At 36.0% G+C, this 18,198-nt stretch overlaps 1 protein-coding gene and 1 pseudogene across 1 annotated transcript; one reads left to right on the top strand and one right to left on the bottom strand.

Moving 5' to 3' along the window:
* Positions 1–371: 371 nt before the first annotated feature.
* LOC105049768 (uncharacterized) lies at positions 372–15,577 on the bottom strand. Its single transcript, XM_010929512.3, has 8 exons — positions 15,381–15,577; positions 5,744–5,812; positions 4,838–4,951; positions 4,287–4,369; positions 4,115–4,190; positions 3,221–3,406; positions 2,231–2,359; positions 372–769 (listed from the first exon to the last, which is right to left on the bottom strand). The coding sequence occupies exons 1-8, from the start codon at positions 15,453–15,455 to the stop codon at positions 608–610; spliced, it is 894 nt and encodes a 297-aa protein (XP_010927814.2). The 5' UTR covers positions 15,456–15,577; the 3' UTR covers positions 372–607.
* Positions 8,232–10,033, top strand: LOC140859675 (probable mediator of RNA polymerase II transcription subunit 26b; annotated as a pseudogene).
* Positions 15,578–18,198: the final 2,621 nt, after the last annotated feature.

The following is an 18,198-nucleotide window of genomic DNA, read 5'->3' on the forward strand; positions in this document are numbered from 1 at the left end:
GCGGAGAGGTCTTCTTTTGCCTACCCTGCAGTGGTAGGCCTTGCAACGCCCCACGCTCTCCCTCTCCCACTCCCACCCTTTCTCCATGCTCTCCCAACGGACCATCTTGCCAGATTTTTTTTTTTTTTGAACAGTGTGCTGACACAGCATGACAATCACATAGTTCTCTTATCAGACCTAAATCAGGCCATCCAATATGTTTTGGTCCTGCAAAACCATGGCGACCATCCTAGGTCCCAAGATTTGAGCCATTCATCTGAAATTTTATACTTCTTTTTTTTCCTCATTCAGCGAACCCAGAAACGCCAGACATAATATTTAGGGAATCTGATCCTGCAATCCCAATAAAAGAGGGCAACCAAATCATCAACTTTCTCAATGGATTTTTTGATTACTTAAAATAGTGTGCAAGTTCCATCAGCATTTCCAATCCACCCTACTACCATCTCTATCTGCTCTCATCAGCCGAGTTCCATCATGTGGGAGATAGATTTACAATAATATCATGGAGTGCTCCAAGTAGACTACATATAAAATCTGACTCAGCCTCTGCCACCACCATTGTTGGTGAAGATGAGAATACTGATAGCATTGTTATTGACTTGAGCTACTCGTCTACATCCACGGTAGCTCCCTTGAGGTGCAAGTGCTTCTCCCTCTTTTGGAACTCGGTCAATCCCTTTCCGCTGCCAGTGACACCAACCTTGCCCCTCGGATCATCTGGGGACTTGAAGATACTCTCTCGCTTTCTCCCTGAGAAAAAACCTATCTGCAACAACAAAAGCAGCAGCAGAAAAAGGAGAAATCAAGTTTGGATTTGATACATAATGGATGAAGACCATAACACAGTAAGATAAATGGTACTGTTGAGAGTTCAATGATAGCGTTCATGATGTTCTATGATACCACATGGTTAGCCAGCCACTGATGTTTCTCAAGCAGATGTAAATATAGGTTGAGCTCAGATCTACAAGTTGCCTACAGTGCTGCAGACAGCTCTAGGAAAGTTCTCTTTACTGATAACTCAAAAACAATGATTAAAGTCAGAGCAGAAGCATCACTCAACAGGGAATCTTTTTCCTTGTGATGGCTTTCCTAACAAAGTATACGGTTTCCTCAATGGACACAATTCTGTCATCATTCAATTGCCAACTCTAGCCAACTTTCCATATTTGGAAAATTCTACAATGATTCAACCCTTTATGCACATTTGAAAGGTATGTGATAGCAAAAAGCAACAGTAGAGTTTATTATCACTCCTTCTTGGTAATTAGGGATTTCAAATGAATCCCCACAAATAAAAAACCACAACTGAATTACATGACCTCTCTTGTACCAAATTTGCAAGAGTTGATAAAAGAAAATTACATGCATCAAATACTCAAAAGATTAATATAAGTTGAAACATAAAGTGAATAATTTAAGAGTTCCCATCAAGTAAATATATCTGGCTGGAAAATGGCCTATAGCTTGCCCTGGGATTTTCAATCTCAGAATCATAAATGCATTTTATTGTCATTAAACTCTGCATTTAAAAGAAGTTTTAGCTCTCTGAATCTGCTGAAAGACTTAAACATGTTTTCCATGTACATGAATGATGCAGAATTAAGTTCAGTTTAAAGTTAAAAAAATAACAAACAAGACAAAAACAATACTCTAGCTTGGAGAGCATTGGCACCTGTCTCTAGAAATTTGTACCTTTTAGCAACACAAACATAGGTAACCTAGAATACCCTAGATGATTTTGGCAGCTAGAGATCCATGTTCATAAAACAAAATGGAACACGGCACGGGATTGAGTTTGGGGTGCAATATTAAAGCCTAACAAAGATATGCACCTTGGTGGTGGGGTCTCAGAAATGGAGCTTATCATTATCAAGTCAAACAAAGGGTGTAGACAATCATAGGATTGTAAACCACAGGCAGAGATGCAGGTAAGAAGAATATTGGCAACAATTACATGGACGCATACAAATTTCAGCACAGATGTTACTAAAAAGACATAACTATGTTTCAATAATTACATGTAAAATTTTCACCCAATACAGACAGACCAACCAAAATTTGGACACAAATTGCCGTTGACATAATCCATACAGTACAATGCAGTATTCTGCTAAAATATATGCCACGAGTAGGTGCATTTACCAACTAAATTAAGATGAGGAATCCCATAAACATCCAAGCATAAAGCATAAGTGCAAATTCAAGAATGAAATAACAATTTTACCGTCTTAGCTTTCCCCTTTGTTGTCTGGAACTGCTGCCAAGCATTCTGCCGCTTATTCTGCACAATTTCAAGTTGTTCAAGGCGAACCTTTGACTTGAAAGCATGTATTTTTTTGCGCTTAGAAGCTTTCTGCAAATTTGTAGTCAGCCAAATGCATCAATCCACAGAAAACATCCAACCGATAACTTTCAAGTGACTATATGATAGAACTATGACTCAAAACTTGCAAAAACCAAAAGATTCAAGATTGGCCAGTACCCGATATGAAACTGGGTTGACTAGGGAGTTTCTGCTGACACTAACTTATGGAGCTAAATTTAAAAGTTTATGCTAATTATTCGCATTTCTTTATTCTTTTAAATGTTTAGAAGTATTTTCCTTAGGCTAAACTTGCATCTTTCAAGTGACTCATCTGAATTACTCTTTAGATGTTTCATATACAAAAATATTCATTATAAATCCACCATAACTCCAAACATCTAAATTGTTGGAATTTCAATCATTTCCATTTTACTCTAAGCAACCTGATTAAACTACCCCCATGCCACTTCCATTTGCCACCATCCTTCTCCTCCTTTAACTTTAAATTAGGGCTCTAGATATCATGTCATAATTGCTAGTGGCAGTGAATCCAGATTTTCCAAACAATAGTTACACCTCATGGCAGACCCAACTATAGCAACCAATAGCCAATTATATTCGATGATCATTATTTTCTTGCAACACTGAATTTAAAAGTTATTATGAAAATAAAATAAGATTTGCATGATAGTTCGAAAGATTAACTAGCCATGTGGCGATGACTTCTAGTTGAAATGTCTATCTTGATGGGGCAAAAGTTAGAAATTTAAGATCTTGTTAGGAAAGACATCATTATCACGGCATGAAGAAGACTCATGCATGCCGTTGTCTGGGGGAGAATGGAAGCATATGCCATACACACTGGTACAACTAGATGTGTAAAAGAAATTCTGCACCAATGGCACTCACCACATCCTCAGCATCATTGGGATCAATGCGAAGTTTAGAAGGTATACTGCGTGCTTGAAAGTCAGTCACAGCTGCTTGTGCAATCTTCCTTTTAATGGCTTGTCTGGTAGCTTCAGCTTCCCTCTCAGCTTCAAGCAACGCATCAACTAGTCCGTCCTGGATGGGCCTGACATTAGCAGGATCCACCTAAAATGCAGCAACATGGATGTATAAGGTTCTTTGACATTGCAGTAAAGGGGAACTAAAATATATGAAAGCAAAAGAATGACTACTTTAGTAATGCCAAAGGATCCAGCATCTCGATTCAATAATAAATCAATTGAGTCGACTGCAACATTGACATATTCTAAAATAGAATTACAGCAATGAAGTTGTTTGGACTGGACAACTGTCTGAAGATGAACATGAAAGCAATGTGGAGTACAGCATGTGCTGTTAAGTGAAGAATTCATTTGTATTTCAAAATAAAAAGCATCATTAATAAAGTCAGCCAATTGAACTAGCAATTGTAGCAGCTAACATACCAGAAACATGAGTTAATTTTTCATTCAAATCCTTTAAAACATTCATAAAACATGGCAAAATCTTGCTTAAAATAATTGTCATACATGGGAAATAAAAAGAGAATGCTCAATTTAGAAAAAAAAACTCACCATATTTATTAGTCTAAAAAGTGAAGCCACGTTTAGGACTGCCTTGATAGAAGCAATAGGTGACCAAATTGTTTGCAACTCAAGTAAAAACATAAATTTTGATTTATTTTACCAAACTATTACACATAGACAAACTAGTCTCTTTGCCCATTTGAGGTTTGTCTTGCCGCATGTGAAACAAGATGCACAAACAAATATAAAAAGTTAACATCTTATAAAGTTTGATTAATTTTAGGCGTACCTCTTCCTTGTTTCCCCAGCCATCATAACAGACATAATATCCATTTGGCGTGAGAGCCTCAATTGTTGCATCATACCTAAACATTCAACTAATCAACACATAAAAGAAAAAGGGTAAAGCAACTGAAAAGTAGAATGTACTCACTAGATCAAATAAGTTTTCTAGTACATACCATTCGCCATCTTCACTCCAAACAGCTTGAACTTTGGTGCCAACAGAAAACTTCTCATGAGTTTCGGAAAGTTCACTTGATTCCTACAATGGGAACCATAAAATTTAATGAAAATAGATTGTCAGGATGGGGCAGAAGCTCTATTTAGCAGCAAAACTTGAGTATCATGCCTGAAAAAGTGAATTAGCATCCACAGGACAATAAAACTAGTGTTGTTTCAAGCATAAAGAAGTACAAATGAATGGCTGTTATTCCTTGCCCTTTCAATTAGCCACCTCCGCAATATATTGAGACCTTCAACTAATTTGAATAGATAATGAATTAAATGGACTATATATGACACTTCTGACCAGCAAATTTTTCTTCAGTTAGATATAGGGCTCGAATCTTAGTTTTGTGAATCCATATTGAATCACACCTTTGGAACTTTCATCAATCAAAAATTCATGATTTAAAAAATATAAAAAGGTTACCATTTTGACATTTTGCACAACTAAAAGCAAGGTGTGGAAACACAAGATTGTATGTCACAGTATAATCAAGAGATTTACCACTTTCGACTGAGAGGACCCATCAAAGTGACCCTGGGGGGACACATCTGAGCCAAGCTGGGCAGCCTCTGTTTGCTTTGCAGTTGCCAAAAGCTCCTCCGTCAAAGCAATAACCTGCATTCTCAAACATTACACTAAATTCAGCCCAAAAAGCAAGGATCCAATTATTTTTATTTAAAGGCCCAGACTCCACGAACTTATAATAGCAGTGTGAGCATCTGAAATCAGGAGATTGCAGGCAGGCAGGCCATCACGACACACAAAACCTGCAAAGAACCAAGATAAAGGGTGATGGGCATCTTAAAAAGCCATGATTTCTCATATATTGCTCTTCTTTTTATATCGTAATTGCCCATATAGCTCCAAGCAAGGTTAGCCATCTCGGTACCAGACCCCATACTAGTATCATTCTATGACTATGCCAATACACCTAGTACGGGGGGCAGTTCAACGTACTGACACTCAATACCCCACCCCAGGATACCATGTACCAGTTCAGTACTGGTATGGTATGGTACCATCAATACAGGTACCAACCAGCACGGCAAACCATGGCTCCAAGCCATTTAAAGAAGAGCTATTTTGTGACAAAAAATTCCATCTCACCTTTCAAGCTATAAAGAAACATTAGCAGCCATATGCTGCCTTGCTCGAACATCTGGTCGACCATTGAACAGAACAGGCAGAATGGGAAAAGCAATAGAACACGTTGAATTTTACATAGGCAAAAACACAAAAGTAACTTTAAAAAATAATAAATAAAATCTGGTTTGCTCACTCTAAATCTGCAGTAGTGCATTTATGTTACAGCGAATCAAAAGCATCCAATAAGACAATGTCAATATTTACCTGATAAGGCGATCAACATATAACAGGAGTAATAAACATAAAAGGGAGACAGCTCACCTCTTCAAGCTCCTTCTCCATATCCGCATACTCAGAGTTTCCAGGATCATCAACCAAAAGCTTTCTGACCTGAAGTACAAGAGTAGTTTGCATTGGTAACAAAAAAATTATAAAAAGATTATTCAACAATCAAAAATAAAATATATAAAATAATAAGAAGAAGAAAAGGATTGGAGAAGGTCATGTAACAAAAATTACTGTGCTAATTATTCAGCAACCTAAAATTATACAAGAATGCAGAGGAAGTTCATTGTCTTGGAAGAATGCACGATGATAAAATAGAAGTTTTGAGTCATAACAAATGAAAAGACAGAATCCCGTCGTTAGAGAACAAAGTCGACAGGGACAAACTTGCTAACAAACTCATACTAATTTGTTCACAAAATAACATGATAGCATACGACAACCTGACAAAGGAATTAGACTGATGGCTAGCACAAATTTATTTGAAAATATACCTTTCACAACATGTCAATGCATAATGGGAGTTCTGCGTTCACTACATGATTGAGACACATGCTTACAACACATATTGGTGATTCAACAGAACAGTTGGATTTCCATTATCATTACACCAGAAATGTGCACATGCAATACATGTGAGCTTGCACATATGAGAGATGGGAGAGAGGTGCTAAGGGGAGGGAAAGGGGAAATGGGTATCCGGTGGAAAATTTCAAGACAACCAGGTCTCCACTTTGGTATTTAAAAAAAGAAAAAAACATATCAAAATAGAGTCAAACTTGGACTCAAACCCCCTGAGTTCACATTATAGTCATCATTACTACACAAGATATGATAAAGACCACCTCACTTGAGTACATGTAAATATAACCTTAAAGATGTTTTGGGGCTTTCCACAATTCAACTAAGTTTTAATTGCATAAAGGTTTTGCATGTCACACCTGCCATGCAAGCTATATCCTTTTAACTTACCACGAATGAATGATCATGAGATATTTTTTATGCTTATGCTGCCATCTATTTACATGAATGCATCAGCATTTGGTAGGCAAAAATCTTGTTGCTTTCCACCTTCACTCACAAGATTATCTAATGTGGGTATGCACTTTTAAAGCCCACTTAATGCAATACCTCTTTTTAAAATTGGTAGATATTGAAACATAAATGGGTCACCTTGCTTGCTCTCTCTCTCTTTGAAGGAGATCTCAATTTCAGCAACATTTTCATTAAATATCTTACAACTAGAATCACTCTTTTTCCAATCCAATCTCTCCACCGCTACAAACTCTAGTTAGATTCAAGCATCATACACTTTATATTTATCGGAAGAACCCAAGTACTCCCTTGCAAATCCAAGAAACAACTCTTAGATAGTTTTTTTTTTCCTTTTGGAAGATACAGAAGCAAAACAATCAACCAATTGAAGACCATGCATACTCTTGTTCAAGCTCAATGTCAAGTTCCTTGCATCTAGTTTATACCACAAATAACTATTATGTTGACCAAGGACCTTACATGATACTCTAATGGTCATGTGTTTTCCAATTAATAAAAAATATGCTTAATGAGACCTACACACCTCTTGCACTCCAAAACTAGTTTGATTATACAGATATTCAGAATTCCACTTTAGCTATTATTATGGAAAAAGAGCATTACAACCTTCATATATAAATGTTAGAGGGAAAGAGTGTTACAGTACCCATCGGTCTTGTAGGTTAGGTACATGTCAAAGGCTGATCAAGAAAACAAAGGGATTTGACATCAGCCCGATTTAAACCAATTTAAAAGGCTGATACAAGTTGATCTTGAAGATATGATCAAATAGCTGAAACCATCAAATCTAAGTAGATTCGGAAGGTTGGTGGATATAATCAAATCCTAGGAGATTACAAAATCTTGGAGATATGATAGGATATGGCCGATATCATCAAATCTAAATAGGTTTGGAAGGATGGCGGATATAATCAAATCCTCACAGATTACAAGGATTATTCTTTCCCGTTATTTAAAATATCTTATCCTTTTAGCAAGGAACGAATGTAGATACATTCATGGATAGGTTCAAAGGACCATGCTAATATAAATAGGGATGTTTGGTCCTTAGAAAATGAATCTGGAAATTGTAATTTCTTATTTTTTGAATTAAATATCAGGAATAGTATAATTTTTCCTTCTATCTCTTGTTCTTGGAGGCACTTCTCTCCCTCGAAGCGAAGAAACTGTCGGTCGGAACGAAACATCCTAACAAATTGATTTCATTGTCGGAACTCTTAACTCCGGCGATCATCACTGACGAACACATTAACCAAATCCTTTATGGCGACCGAAGATTCGACGGAAGTGACTTGTCATGGTGATCGACCCTTGGAGCAGCTATCGCTCGAGGAGATGTTTCGAGTTTTTATGGCGAGCCAAACCAATCTGACGAAAGCAATACAAAGCCTGACAGAGTCCGTGCAAAAGACTTTTCGCAAGGAAAAGTTTCTAGCTAGAGAAGGGGAGTGTTCATCAACACACTCCGATGCTCCCATACAAGACGACGGTGCCGAATTTCTTTGGTCCTCTCGCCCAAATCCAAAATGGGACGAGTAGGGTCCAACGAGTTGAGAATACCGTACCCCCTCCGGTGTTTACCGAAGGAGGGGAGGTGAACTCCTCACAAGTGCTCGGCCCCCATATGGGAAGGAAAATTGCTATGGTGGTACCCCAAATAACCAACCACCCTAACATAACTATTGAGATCGTTGGAGAGATCTACTCACATCATCATGCTAGCGAACAGCAAGCAACTCGCCAGTTTACAACCGACTGCCTTCAAAAAGGTCCAAATCATACCTTTGGGTTCACATGATATCCGGATCAACACCAATCAACACTGCATCAATCTTGCAACTATATTTCTGCAATGCCCATGATGTTTGGGACTTATACTGTCCCTTATACTACACCTTTGGGCTCGACTGCTTTTTCCTATGGGGGTGGCCAATTGGGTATAGATCTTGAATAAGAAGGGATTGATTCCACCCAAGATTTACTTTCGGCGCATACCACCAACATTCCAGACTACCACAGACCTCCTGATAGGATTCCACCTGAAGAGTTGCTGCACCACAAACCTTCTGATAGGATTGGCGAGAAACTCTACACCTGCCTCCTACTGCGGGGTTTCGGGTGTGATCGGATTGAGTCTTGGGTAACGACGGAGGATAGAGAGGGAGATGGCAGCGTCAAGAGAGATGTTGAGTGCAAAGTGGATAGCAGCAACGAACCATCCGAAGACTTGAACCGGCTCGTTCGCAATTACAGCTACGACGAGGTCGAGGAATTAACTGAGAAAATTGAGGAAAGCCAAATGTTTAAAGAGATTTAGAAGATTAAGAAGATTCTCGCCACCAAGCATGATCAATCGGATAGTGTCTTATTTGACTCATTGAGGAGGCCGCAGCTGATGGAGCTTTCTGTAGAGACCTTGAAGGCAACTGAAATTGGAAGTGCTGTTACTAATATGCAGAAACAAAATTCAAAGCAAATTCGCCATCTTGTGCACACCCTCATTGATGGTTGGAAAGTTTTGGTTGATGAGTGGGTCAGTGCGACAACTGCCATTGCAGATAATTCACCAGCCTTTATCAATCTTTCTGTCGTAGGTGAGGAAGGACTTCCATCACCTCCATTGGATGAGGAAGCTTTATTAGCTACACAAACTACTTGCATCCAGCTACCTAAGTTCTTCGATGGAATGGATAACGATGGAAATTTGAGAAATAATGGAGAGATTGACAAGAACAGGAAAAACAGAAAAGACATCCAGTAAACCAAGAATAGTGAGGAAGCAACAACCTCTACACCAGCCCGTTGTTACTAAAGATAGGGGGCAAGTAAGGAAACAAGAACCAACGGTAAGGCAAACAAAGCCATAGGAAGTCTCTGCTCTCCAAGCTAAGCCTCAAGATGTTCTGAGGAAAGAAAGCAAGCTTGTCAGTGCTGACTTTGGGTCTGGGAGACCAGCAAGGCTATCCTCTAAGCAAAAAAACTGGTGTAAGAATAAAAGCTAAACAACAAGACCTTTATGCTACACAGAGGAAGCCTCCAATAATTCCACAAGATAAGTCAAAATATTCTAAAAAGGCATTGGTTCGGACCAAATTAAAGGCAGCAAAAAGAAAACTTCATGAGGATTACCAGCAAACTGAAAAAGCAAAGAAACAGAGAATGAAACTAGTGATAGAGTTGCATGATATACCAAAGCAGAGCCATCTCCATAGACAACCTAATATGAAACCTCGAAACAACTTTAGGAGCTGGGCGAATAGGCGTTATTAGTTGGCATTTTCGATTCTCTTACATTACACCTTGAGGACAAGATGAAACTGAAGAAGGGGGGAATGTTACGGTACCCGATGATTTTGTAGCTTAGGTACATGTCAAAGGCTGATCACAGAAATAAAGAGATTTGATATCAGTCCGATTTAAATCAATTTAGAACGCTGATACAAGTTGATCTTGAAGATATGATCAAATATGGCTGAAATCGTCAAATCTAGACAGATTTGAAAGGTACCGGATATAATCAAATCCTGACAGATTACAAAACTTTGGAGATATGATAGGATATGGCCGATATCATCAAATTTAGATAGGTTTGGAAGGACGGCGGATATAATCAATTCCTCACTAATTACAAGGATTATTCTTTTTCATTATTTAAAATCTCTTACTCTTTTAGCAAGGAATGAATGTAGATGCATTCGTGGATAGATTCCATTATTTAAAATCTCTTACTCTTTTAGCAAGGAATGAATGTAGATGCATTCGTGGATAGATTCAAAAGACCTTGCTAGTATATATAGAGGTGCCTAGTCCTCAGAAAATGAATTTGGAAGTTGTAATTTCTTATTTTCTGAATTAAATACCAGCAATAGTATAATTTTTCCTTCTATCTCTTGTTCTTGGAGGCACTTCTCTCCCTCGAAGCAGAGAAGCCATCGTTACGAGCGGAACATCCTAACAAAAAATAGATAAAGGGACAAATTTTTTAACTCTCCAAAAAAATCATAAAGTAGAATCGAATCTCAATTTCCAAAAGGCAATCACGACATTCTAAGGCTTCTGCATGTTACATCGGCAATTTGACCTGGGAAAATTTCTGCTGCTTAGCTAATGATGAAGGTTCAAGGACCACGCAGACGCAGTATAAGGTAAAGAAGTCACCTACATACGGTAATTATAGATCAATCAGCTTTTAACAAAAAGCTAGATAACCCAACAATTTCTTGTGGATTGTAGAGCTTGTTGTAATGCTAAATTAGAAAAACTGACAAGGAATTAAGGAAAAAATCAAATGGAAGATTGTCATGCAATGTTTGCTTGTTAACATTTATAGATAGGAAAGAAAACATGTGGTTGTGAAAAATCCTCAAATCCTATGCAAGTACTATATAATTATATGAATTTACTTAGGGGTGTGTATGTCAAATGGTTTGAAGACGCCTACTATTTTTTACCTAAAATTTCTCCCATTCCATTTCCTTTTAGGTGCCTGTACATGTAAATAAGTAATGAAACTCAACATTAGTGTATGACGAGGATGAAAAAGGTTACTGTCTTGAGGAAAAAATGTCAAAAAGCTTTTAACTAATATCGTGTGCAATAGCAAATTCAAGTAGAAAAGCAGGGATCTAATGCTATCATAAAAAAAAGGGGGATATAAACACAACTACAGATATGTATGAAATGATATAAAAATATTACACAAAATCAACTTCTAGTTACTTGCGTCTCAAAGAAATGTGGTATAGGCAGAGGGCATACTACATGCATCAGTAAACAAAGACAAATTTTGAAAAAGTAGCAATAGCAATGAAAGATACTTTTATTTGCATGTAGGATGAGCAAGATCCCATAATAGAAGTGAGATCCCAGGAAGAGGATTCCACCCACTAAGAGAGAGACAGACTAGGAGGGATTGAGTAATAATTGACTTATATTGAAGAACAACTAATATTTGCTTGCTAAGTCAAATGGAAGGAGTTCAAAGAATAACAAGCGCAAGCAAGTTTGTGAAACATCATTTGGTTGTTTTTAATAAAATATCGCCTTAGATAAGAAGGCATCACAGGACCTGCAAAATTCAAGTTATGTAAGAAACAGGAATTCAGATTTTTTTTTTATCACTATTGATCAAGGTTTTAAGTTTCAGCCAAAACGGCTGAAACCAAACCATTTCACAGCCCAAACTGATTGGTTTATATTGAACCAAAACTAAGCCCTAGTTTCGGGTTTCAATTAGTTTCGGCTGAAACTAACTGAAACTGGTCTAGATTTTTTTTAAAGCTTTCTTTTGATGCTTTTTAATATATTTTTCATTTCTTTGTTTGTTTGAGCACATCTGCTATATAGTACCAATGTCCAATGGATTTTCTTTTTTCGAGTTAAAAAAGGATATATAATAAATATAATTGTTAATGCCCAAGGCTTCTAGTGACCCATATCTTACTACTTCACAAAAATTGTTCTAAGCAACTAAATACAATATGTTGTACAAAAAAATGATTTTTTTCATAACTCCATGGATTGGCGGGGGAGTGGAGTCATCTCATGTTTATCCTCATCTCTATCAATCATCCTACCCACATTGCCATCATGATAATAGCCACTATTATTTATGTGACTCACCTTGCAAATAGTATGCAGAATTGAATAAGTAAACCTAATTTGTTTTACACTCATGTGCACTTGTCTTGTTAGCTTATACTCAAGTGGTTAGGGATAAAATGGATCAGATACTGGTATATTGATGTCCATATCCACATTGTTTCAATAGATATAAATACAGATATGCATCTTAAATGGATATCAAAATTAGTAATCACATCAATGCCTATGAATACAGATAACGACATTAAGCTGATATCAAAATAAGTATCCATATTTGTTCTAAACAGATGCACATACAAGTTGAACACCAGTTATATCCATATCTTCATATCCTAACATAGATATAGTTTAATATTATGCCTAATATAAATTGGATTTTGAGTAGAATTCAATAATGAGAACTAACATCCGTAATATAATCATAAAATATGGGAAAGAAAAATCCACTCTCCAGATCACATGCAACGTACAGGTAATTGATCCACTATCCAGATCGCAAGCTATGCATGGCTAATTAGGTAAGGGTCTTTATCAAAGATTGACCAAAGGTGGATGCAATCAACGGTCTAACCCACACTCCTCTTTAATTACAAATTAAATAGAAAATCATCATGAATCATCTAATAGTTTTAAAAAACTTGTAAGAAAAACTTATAATAACATAAAGATATGCAAAAGTTATTGATATTTTTTAATTATTTTAAACAGTAAATTTTGAAAAAAAAACATAAAGAATAAACTGAAATATATTTATTTTTCCATTTTCTATCAAAGGAAGAAGGATTTTTATGAGAAAAATTAATTATTGAAATATCAAAGCACACTTCAAATTACTCTATTTAATGATGTGAATGGATTTTTAATAAACAACAAAAAATATTATGAAACATGATAAGTAGTGGCTAAGATCAATTGTTTGTTCAGCGATTTGATTCCAGAGTCTAATGTTATTAATGCATTTTTTGAGACCTAGATTCACAATTACATATTGTTATCCAATAGAATACAAAACTTTGTATCCGAATCCAATCAAACTAGATATGGAAATGGATTTGGTTGGATAATGCCTGACCTATTTTCAACCCTATGATTGATTGACATTTAGTAATTTACTTAAGATATTGATACATTCCTGTAATGCAGATTCAACATAGCTTATTTTGAGATCAAAATTACCCAATTATATAAATTATGATCCTAGAAAACTTAAAACACAATTAAATGATGGGAAACGACTTGCCTATAGATTAACTTCAGGCTGAAACTACCCAAAATTTATACATTATGAATATAGATAACCTAAAACACAATCAAATAATGGAAAATAATCCACCTTGATTTTCTTTATTTCTTAAATTTTCTGTCTTAGATTTTTTCCTAGATTTTTTGGCCGAAACTCTGAAACTTAGAGAGAAATTGCCAAAACCACTGAAATTGTAAAACCAAAACTCTACCCAAGGGACCAAAACCAATTTTAAAAATCTTGTTATTAATTTTCATATGGTTCTGAATTTTCATAAAGCTTAGAAGCAACGTAAAACCACATAAGAGTAACCTCAATGAAGAATTCGATTAAGGGAAGCCATAGAAGATGGTGTCGGCATATGAAATGTTGGCTAGAGATAGCCTTGGTGAGGAGTCTCCACAGAAGCAAATGGGCAAAAAAAGGCTTCATATAGGTGATAGAAATGCATTTGAAAAGAGTTTACACTTTCCAAGGAATTGGTCCTTTTCCCCTGAGCAGAGACCAACAGAATAGTATAACCCATAATACCAGGCGACATTCATCACATAACATGTTGTCTCTTGGCATCAAAAAATAACAAATAAAAGTAAAATAAAAAAATAAAAAATAAGATATAGAATTGGAGAAAACTGAGTTAACATGTGCGATAGTCTCAGGGATAGAATTTTGATTTCACAACAAGCTTCAATAGTTGATGGGGACCAACTATAGTGTGCAGCCATCACTACCCAGAAGTTTGTTAGTCACCTCAGATCTGCCATTTCACTTCTCAACATCATTATCATGCATTAAAGTCCATCTACTGATGTGAAGAAACATAGTCAGATTCGTGAGATTTGTGAAGTGTAAGAAGTATCTGGGTCAGCACACAAAAACTCAGAACAGGTTACTCCTATTATTGATGAAAGCTTTCATCTTTTTTTTTTTTTTTGATAAAAAAAATGGAGTGTTCATTCAACACGAGTATGAAAACAACCCACAAAGTCAGAAAAGAGAATGACCCTAAAAGTAGGTGGCAAAACATCATAATTTGACCAAATAGCGCCCCCTGAGTGATCAGCAACGAAACTAGCCACCCAATCCGCCATGCTATTCGCCTCACGATAGACAAAGCTTTCATCGTCAAATGAAATAAATTATGGATTCATGAGCAGCCCCAACCACATCCAGGAGCGAAAGATAAGCTGCCAACTAGAACTCCTAATGTGTGGGCCCCTCATTCAAGGGAACGTCACAACATATTATTTCTGCCACTGTCCAGATCCCTGAAGCTCTGAAATCTATGTTTCTAATTAGCAACTGTCAAATCCTCATTAATTCAATCCAATTTTATGATTCTTGCTAATTTCCGCAATATCTCATAATAAAAAACCATAAAATTATGCAATAATAAGATGAAGGGATCCAGCCAACAAGGAATCAGTTGCTTAACTTCAATTGTCAAGAAGAAACACAAAGCAGCAACAAGAAACAAGAAAAGCAGTAATTCCGTAGCCAAAAAACCCGTGGTTGATGTTTCTTTAATGGTGCCTGTCAGAACTCACAAATAATTCAAACAATCAAGAAATAAATCCAAGAAACAAAAAGTAGCAAAAGAAACCCTAGAAATCGAAGAAGCATAACAACATCATGATTGTGGCACAAAACCAAAATTCGTTGTAAAAAAAGACCAATCAAACTCCAAAAGATTCAAACTTTCAACCAAGAACACATTAATACTTCAAAAAAAAAAAAAAAAAAAAAAAGAATAGGATCGCGGGAACGGACCTCGCGGAGCTGATCTTTATATGTAGATAGATTCGCTGCGAGCTCTTCGATGCTTAGATCCTCTCCCCCTTGCATTTTTTCCCCCTTTTTTCTTTCCTTTTTTTTCCCTACTCTTGTGATCTCTATCTTCTTCGAATAGTTTCGGCTTTGGAGAACAAGGGAACCTCCTAATCCTTTGGTCCTTCTTGCTAGGTTTCTTCCCCTTCACCCTCTCTCGGGGTTTTAATGGGAAAATGGTCGTCGAAGGTAAATTTACGGAAATACCCTTTTAGATCTGACGGGTAGAAGTTTATAATCACGCGCGATTACAGCTTTTCGGTACTTCGCGTCCAGATCGGGGATCGATTATGGTACAGTAAATGGGACACGTGTCTGCGAGCGAAGCAGGTTGTCGGGTACCTTTTCTGGGCCGCTTTGGAGGGTAAGCCTGTGAGGATTTGGGTTTGCGCTTGGGTTTCTTTGAGTGGAACGGCAAGTGCATTGCTCGTGCCCGTCACGGGTTAAGGATTTTGTGCTCGTTTTTTGATGGCCTTACTAAGTCTGATCTCTTACTAAAGTCTTCTTACTAAAGTCTTAGTAATAAGGCTTCTTACTAAAGTCCTTTGGGGCAAAAAAAAAAAAATTATGAATATTATGTGTATGGATGCCCTTTCGTATTCTTCAACTCCCAAAACTCTTCATATTCCATAATACTTAATATATTTAATTCTCCTCTTTATTTTTCTAATTTATTATAAATATAATTATTTATGAACATGAGCCTATAAATAGAGCCTATGTAATTTGTAATGTATACACTTAAAAATAAAATAGAAAAATTTCTCCATTTTTTCATCTTCTTTATTTCTAATTCCAATTTGCACTTTTAGTTATATTTTATAATACGTTATCAGCACGATGCTCTAATTTCTCAAGTTTTGATGCTTCTATAAGCCAAGCTCTATTTCTTTAGGTAATTTTGATCTCATTAAATTTTTTGGTATGACCTTATTATAGTAGTAGATGTATGTGTTTAAATTATAATTTTTGCTTGATGTCCATAAAAAATTTCTCTCTTGATAGTATATAATAATGTTCAAAATTGTTAAAACAACCTTTATTTGATGAAAGGTAAGTTGGAAAGTTAACAGTCTTTAAAAAAAATAAATATATTATCTATTAATTTGTTAATATTTTCATTCATTTTTCTATTATATGTTGATTAATAGTTTCACATTTATTAAATTGCTATTATATTGATTTTTTTAAAAAAATTATTTGATATATCCTATAATAATTTTCATCATGTCAAATCTTGCAAAGCTTAAATTTGTGGCTCTTGATATTACGGACAAGAATTATCTGTCATGTATACTAGATACTGAAATTCATCTCTATGCTATGGGTCTTGTAGACATAATTAAAGAGGCAAATAAAGCATCCAATCATGATAAGGCCAAAGCAATGATTTTTCTTCATCACCATCTCCATGAAGGATTAAAATTCGAGTATCTTATGGTAAAAAATCCACTTGATCTTTGAAAAAATTTAAAGGAAAGATATGACCATCATAAAATAATGATTCTTCCAAAAGCTCGTTATTACCGGATACATTTACGATTGCAAGATTTTAAAACTATGAGTATAATTCAACAATATTTAGAATCAGTTCACAATTGAAATTGTGTATTACTGATGAAGATATGTTAAAGAAAATATTCTCTACTTTTCATACTGCAAATGTGCTCCTACAGCAGCAATATCATAAAAAAGATTTTACAAAATACTTTAATTACATGTCTTCTTGTGGCTAAACAAAATAACAAGCTATTAATGAAAAATCATAAAGCCCACCCAACTAGTTCTGCTCCATTCACTGAAGTGAATGTGACAATATTTAACAATTTTGGGCATGGGCAAGATCATAGCCGTAGTCATAGACGTGGTCGAAGTTACAATAATTATCATAATCATGGTAGTTATAGTGATAACTTTTCCAATTATAAGATCATATCTTACCATCAGAAGTGGCAGAATAGTGGAGAGAAATAAGAGAAAGACAAAAGTGAATAGAATATAAAAAATTTATGTGATCCCTACGGCATAAAAGTGAAAGTAAGCAGGTAGTTTCATGCATATAATTCAAAAATTTTTAATCTTAACACAGCAGAATGGATCTAGATTAAATACTTTAATTTAGCATGCATTGGATCTAATCTTAAAACTACCTAAGCATGGATCTTATGATATTATATAACATGTATAATCTAAAATCTAAAACCATAGATCATATCTATGCTATAGATCACATCTACCATGAAATTGAGATCAGATCCCAATACCTAAATGCAGATCGATCTATACTGCAGCTGATAATCATGGATATGTCAGGTTCTTCTAGCCGCACAGACGTCCGATCTTTACAGATATCCACATAAATTTTTGATCTGATCAGAGATCTAATGAACTCCCCGAGGTGCTAGCTCCTTTGCAGAGTTTCGCTCCTGATGGCTGATTAAGCTCCTTCTTCAGATCTCACATACTCTCCTAGATGAGAAGAAGTTTAAAGGATGAAAAGGTGGAGGTAGAAAGTGAAGAGAAGAACACTCTTTTTCTCTCTTCCAAACTCCACACTAAGGAAGTAACCCATGCCCAAAGACCTCACGCCCTCTATTTCTTTCTCATGATAAAACTCTTTTTCCCTCTTGTTCGGCCAAAAGAAGTTCTACATGCACAAAAGCAAAGCACTTCTTATGGTTAGCATTCAAAGGAGTAGATAGGATGAGGATTAGTTAGAGTTTTAAATTTGAATTCAAAATCAATCAAAATCAAAATTCAA

Source organism: Elaeis guineensis, chromosome 8 (assembly GCF_000442705.2).
Source record: "Elaeis guineensis isolate ETL-2024a chromosome 8, EG11, whole genome shotgun sequence".
Taxonomy (NCBI): domain Eukaryota; kingdom Viridiplantae; phylum Streptophyta; class Magnoliopsida; order Arecales; family Arecaceae; genus Elaeis; species Elaeis guineensis.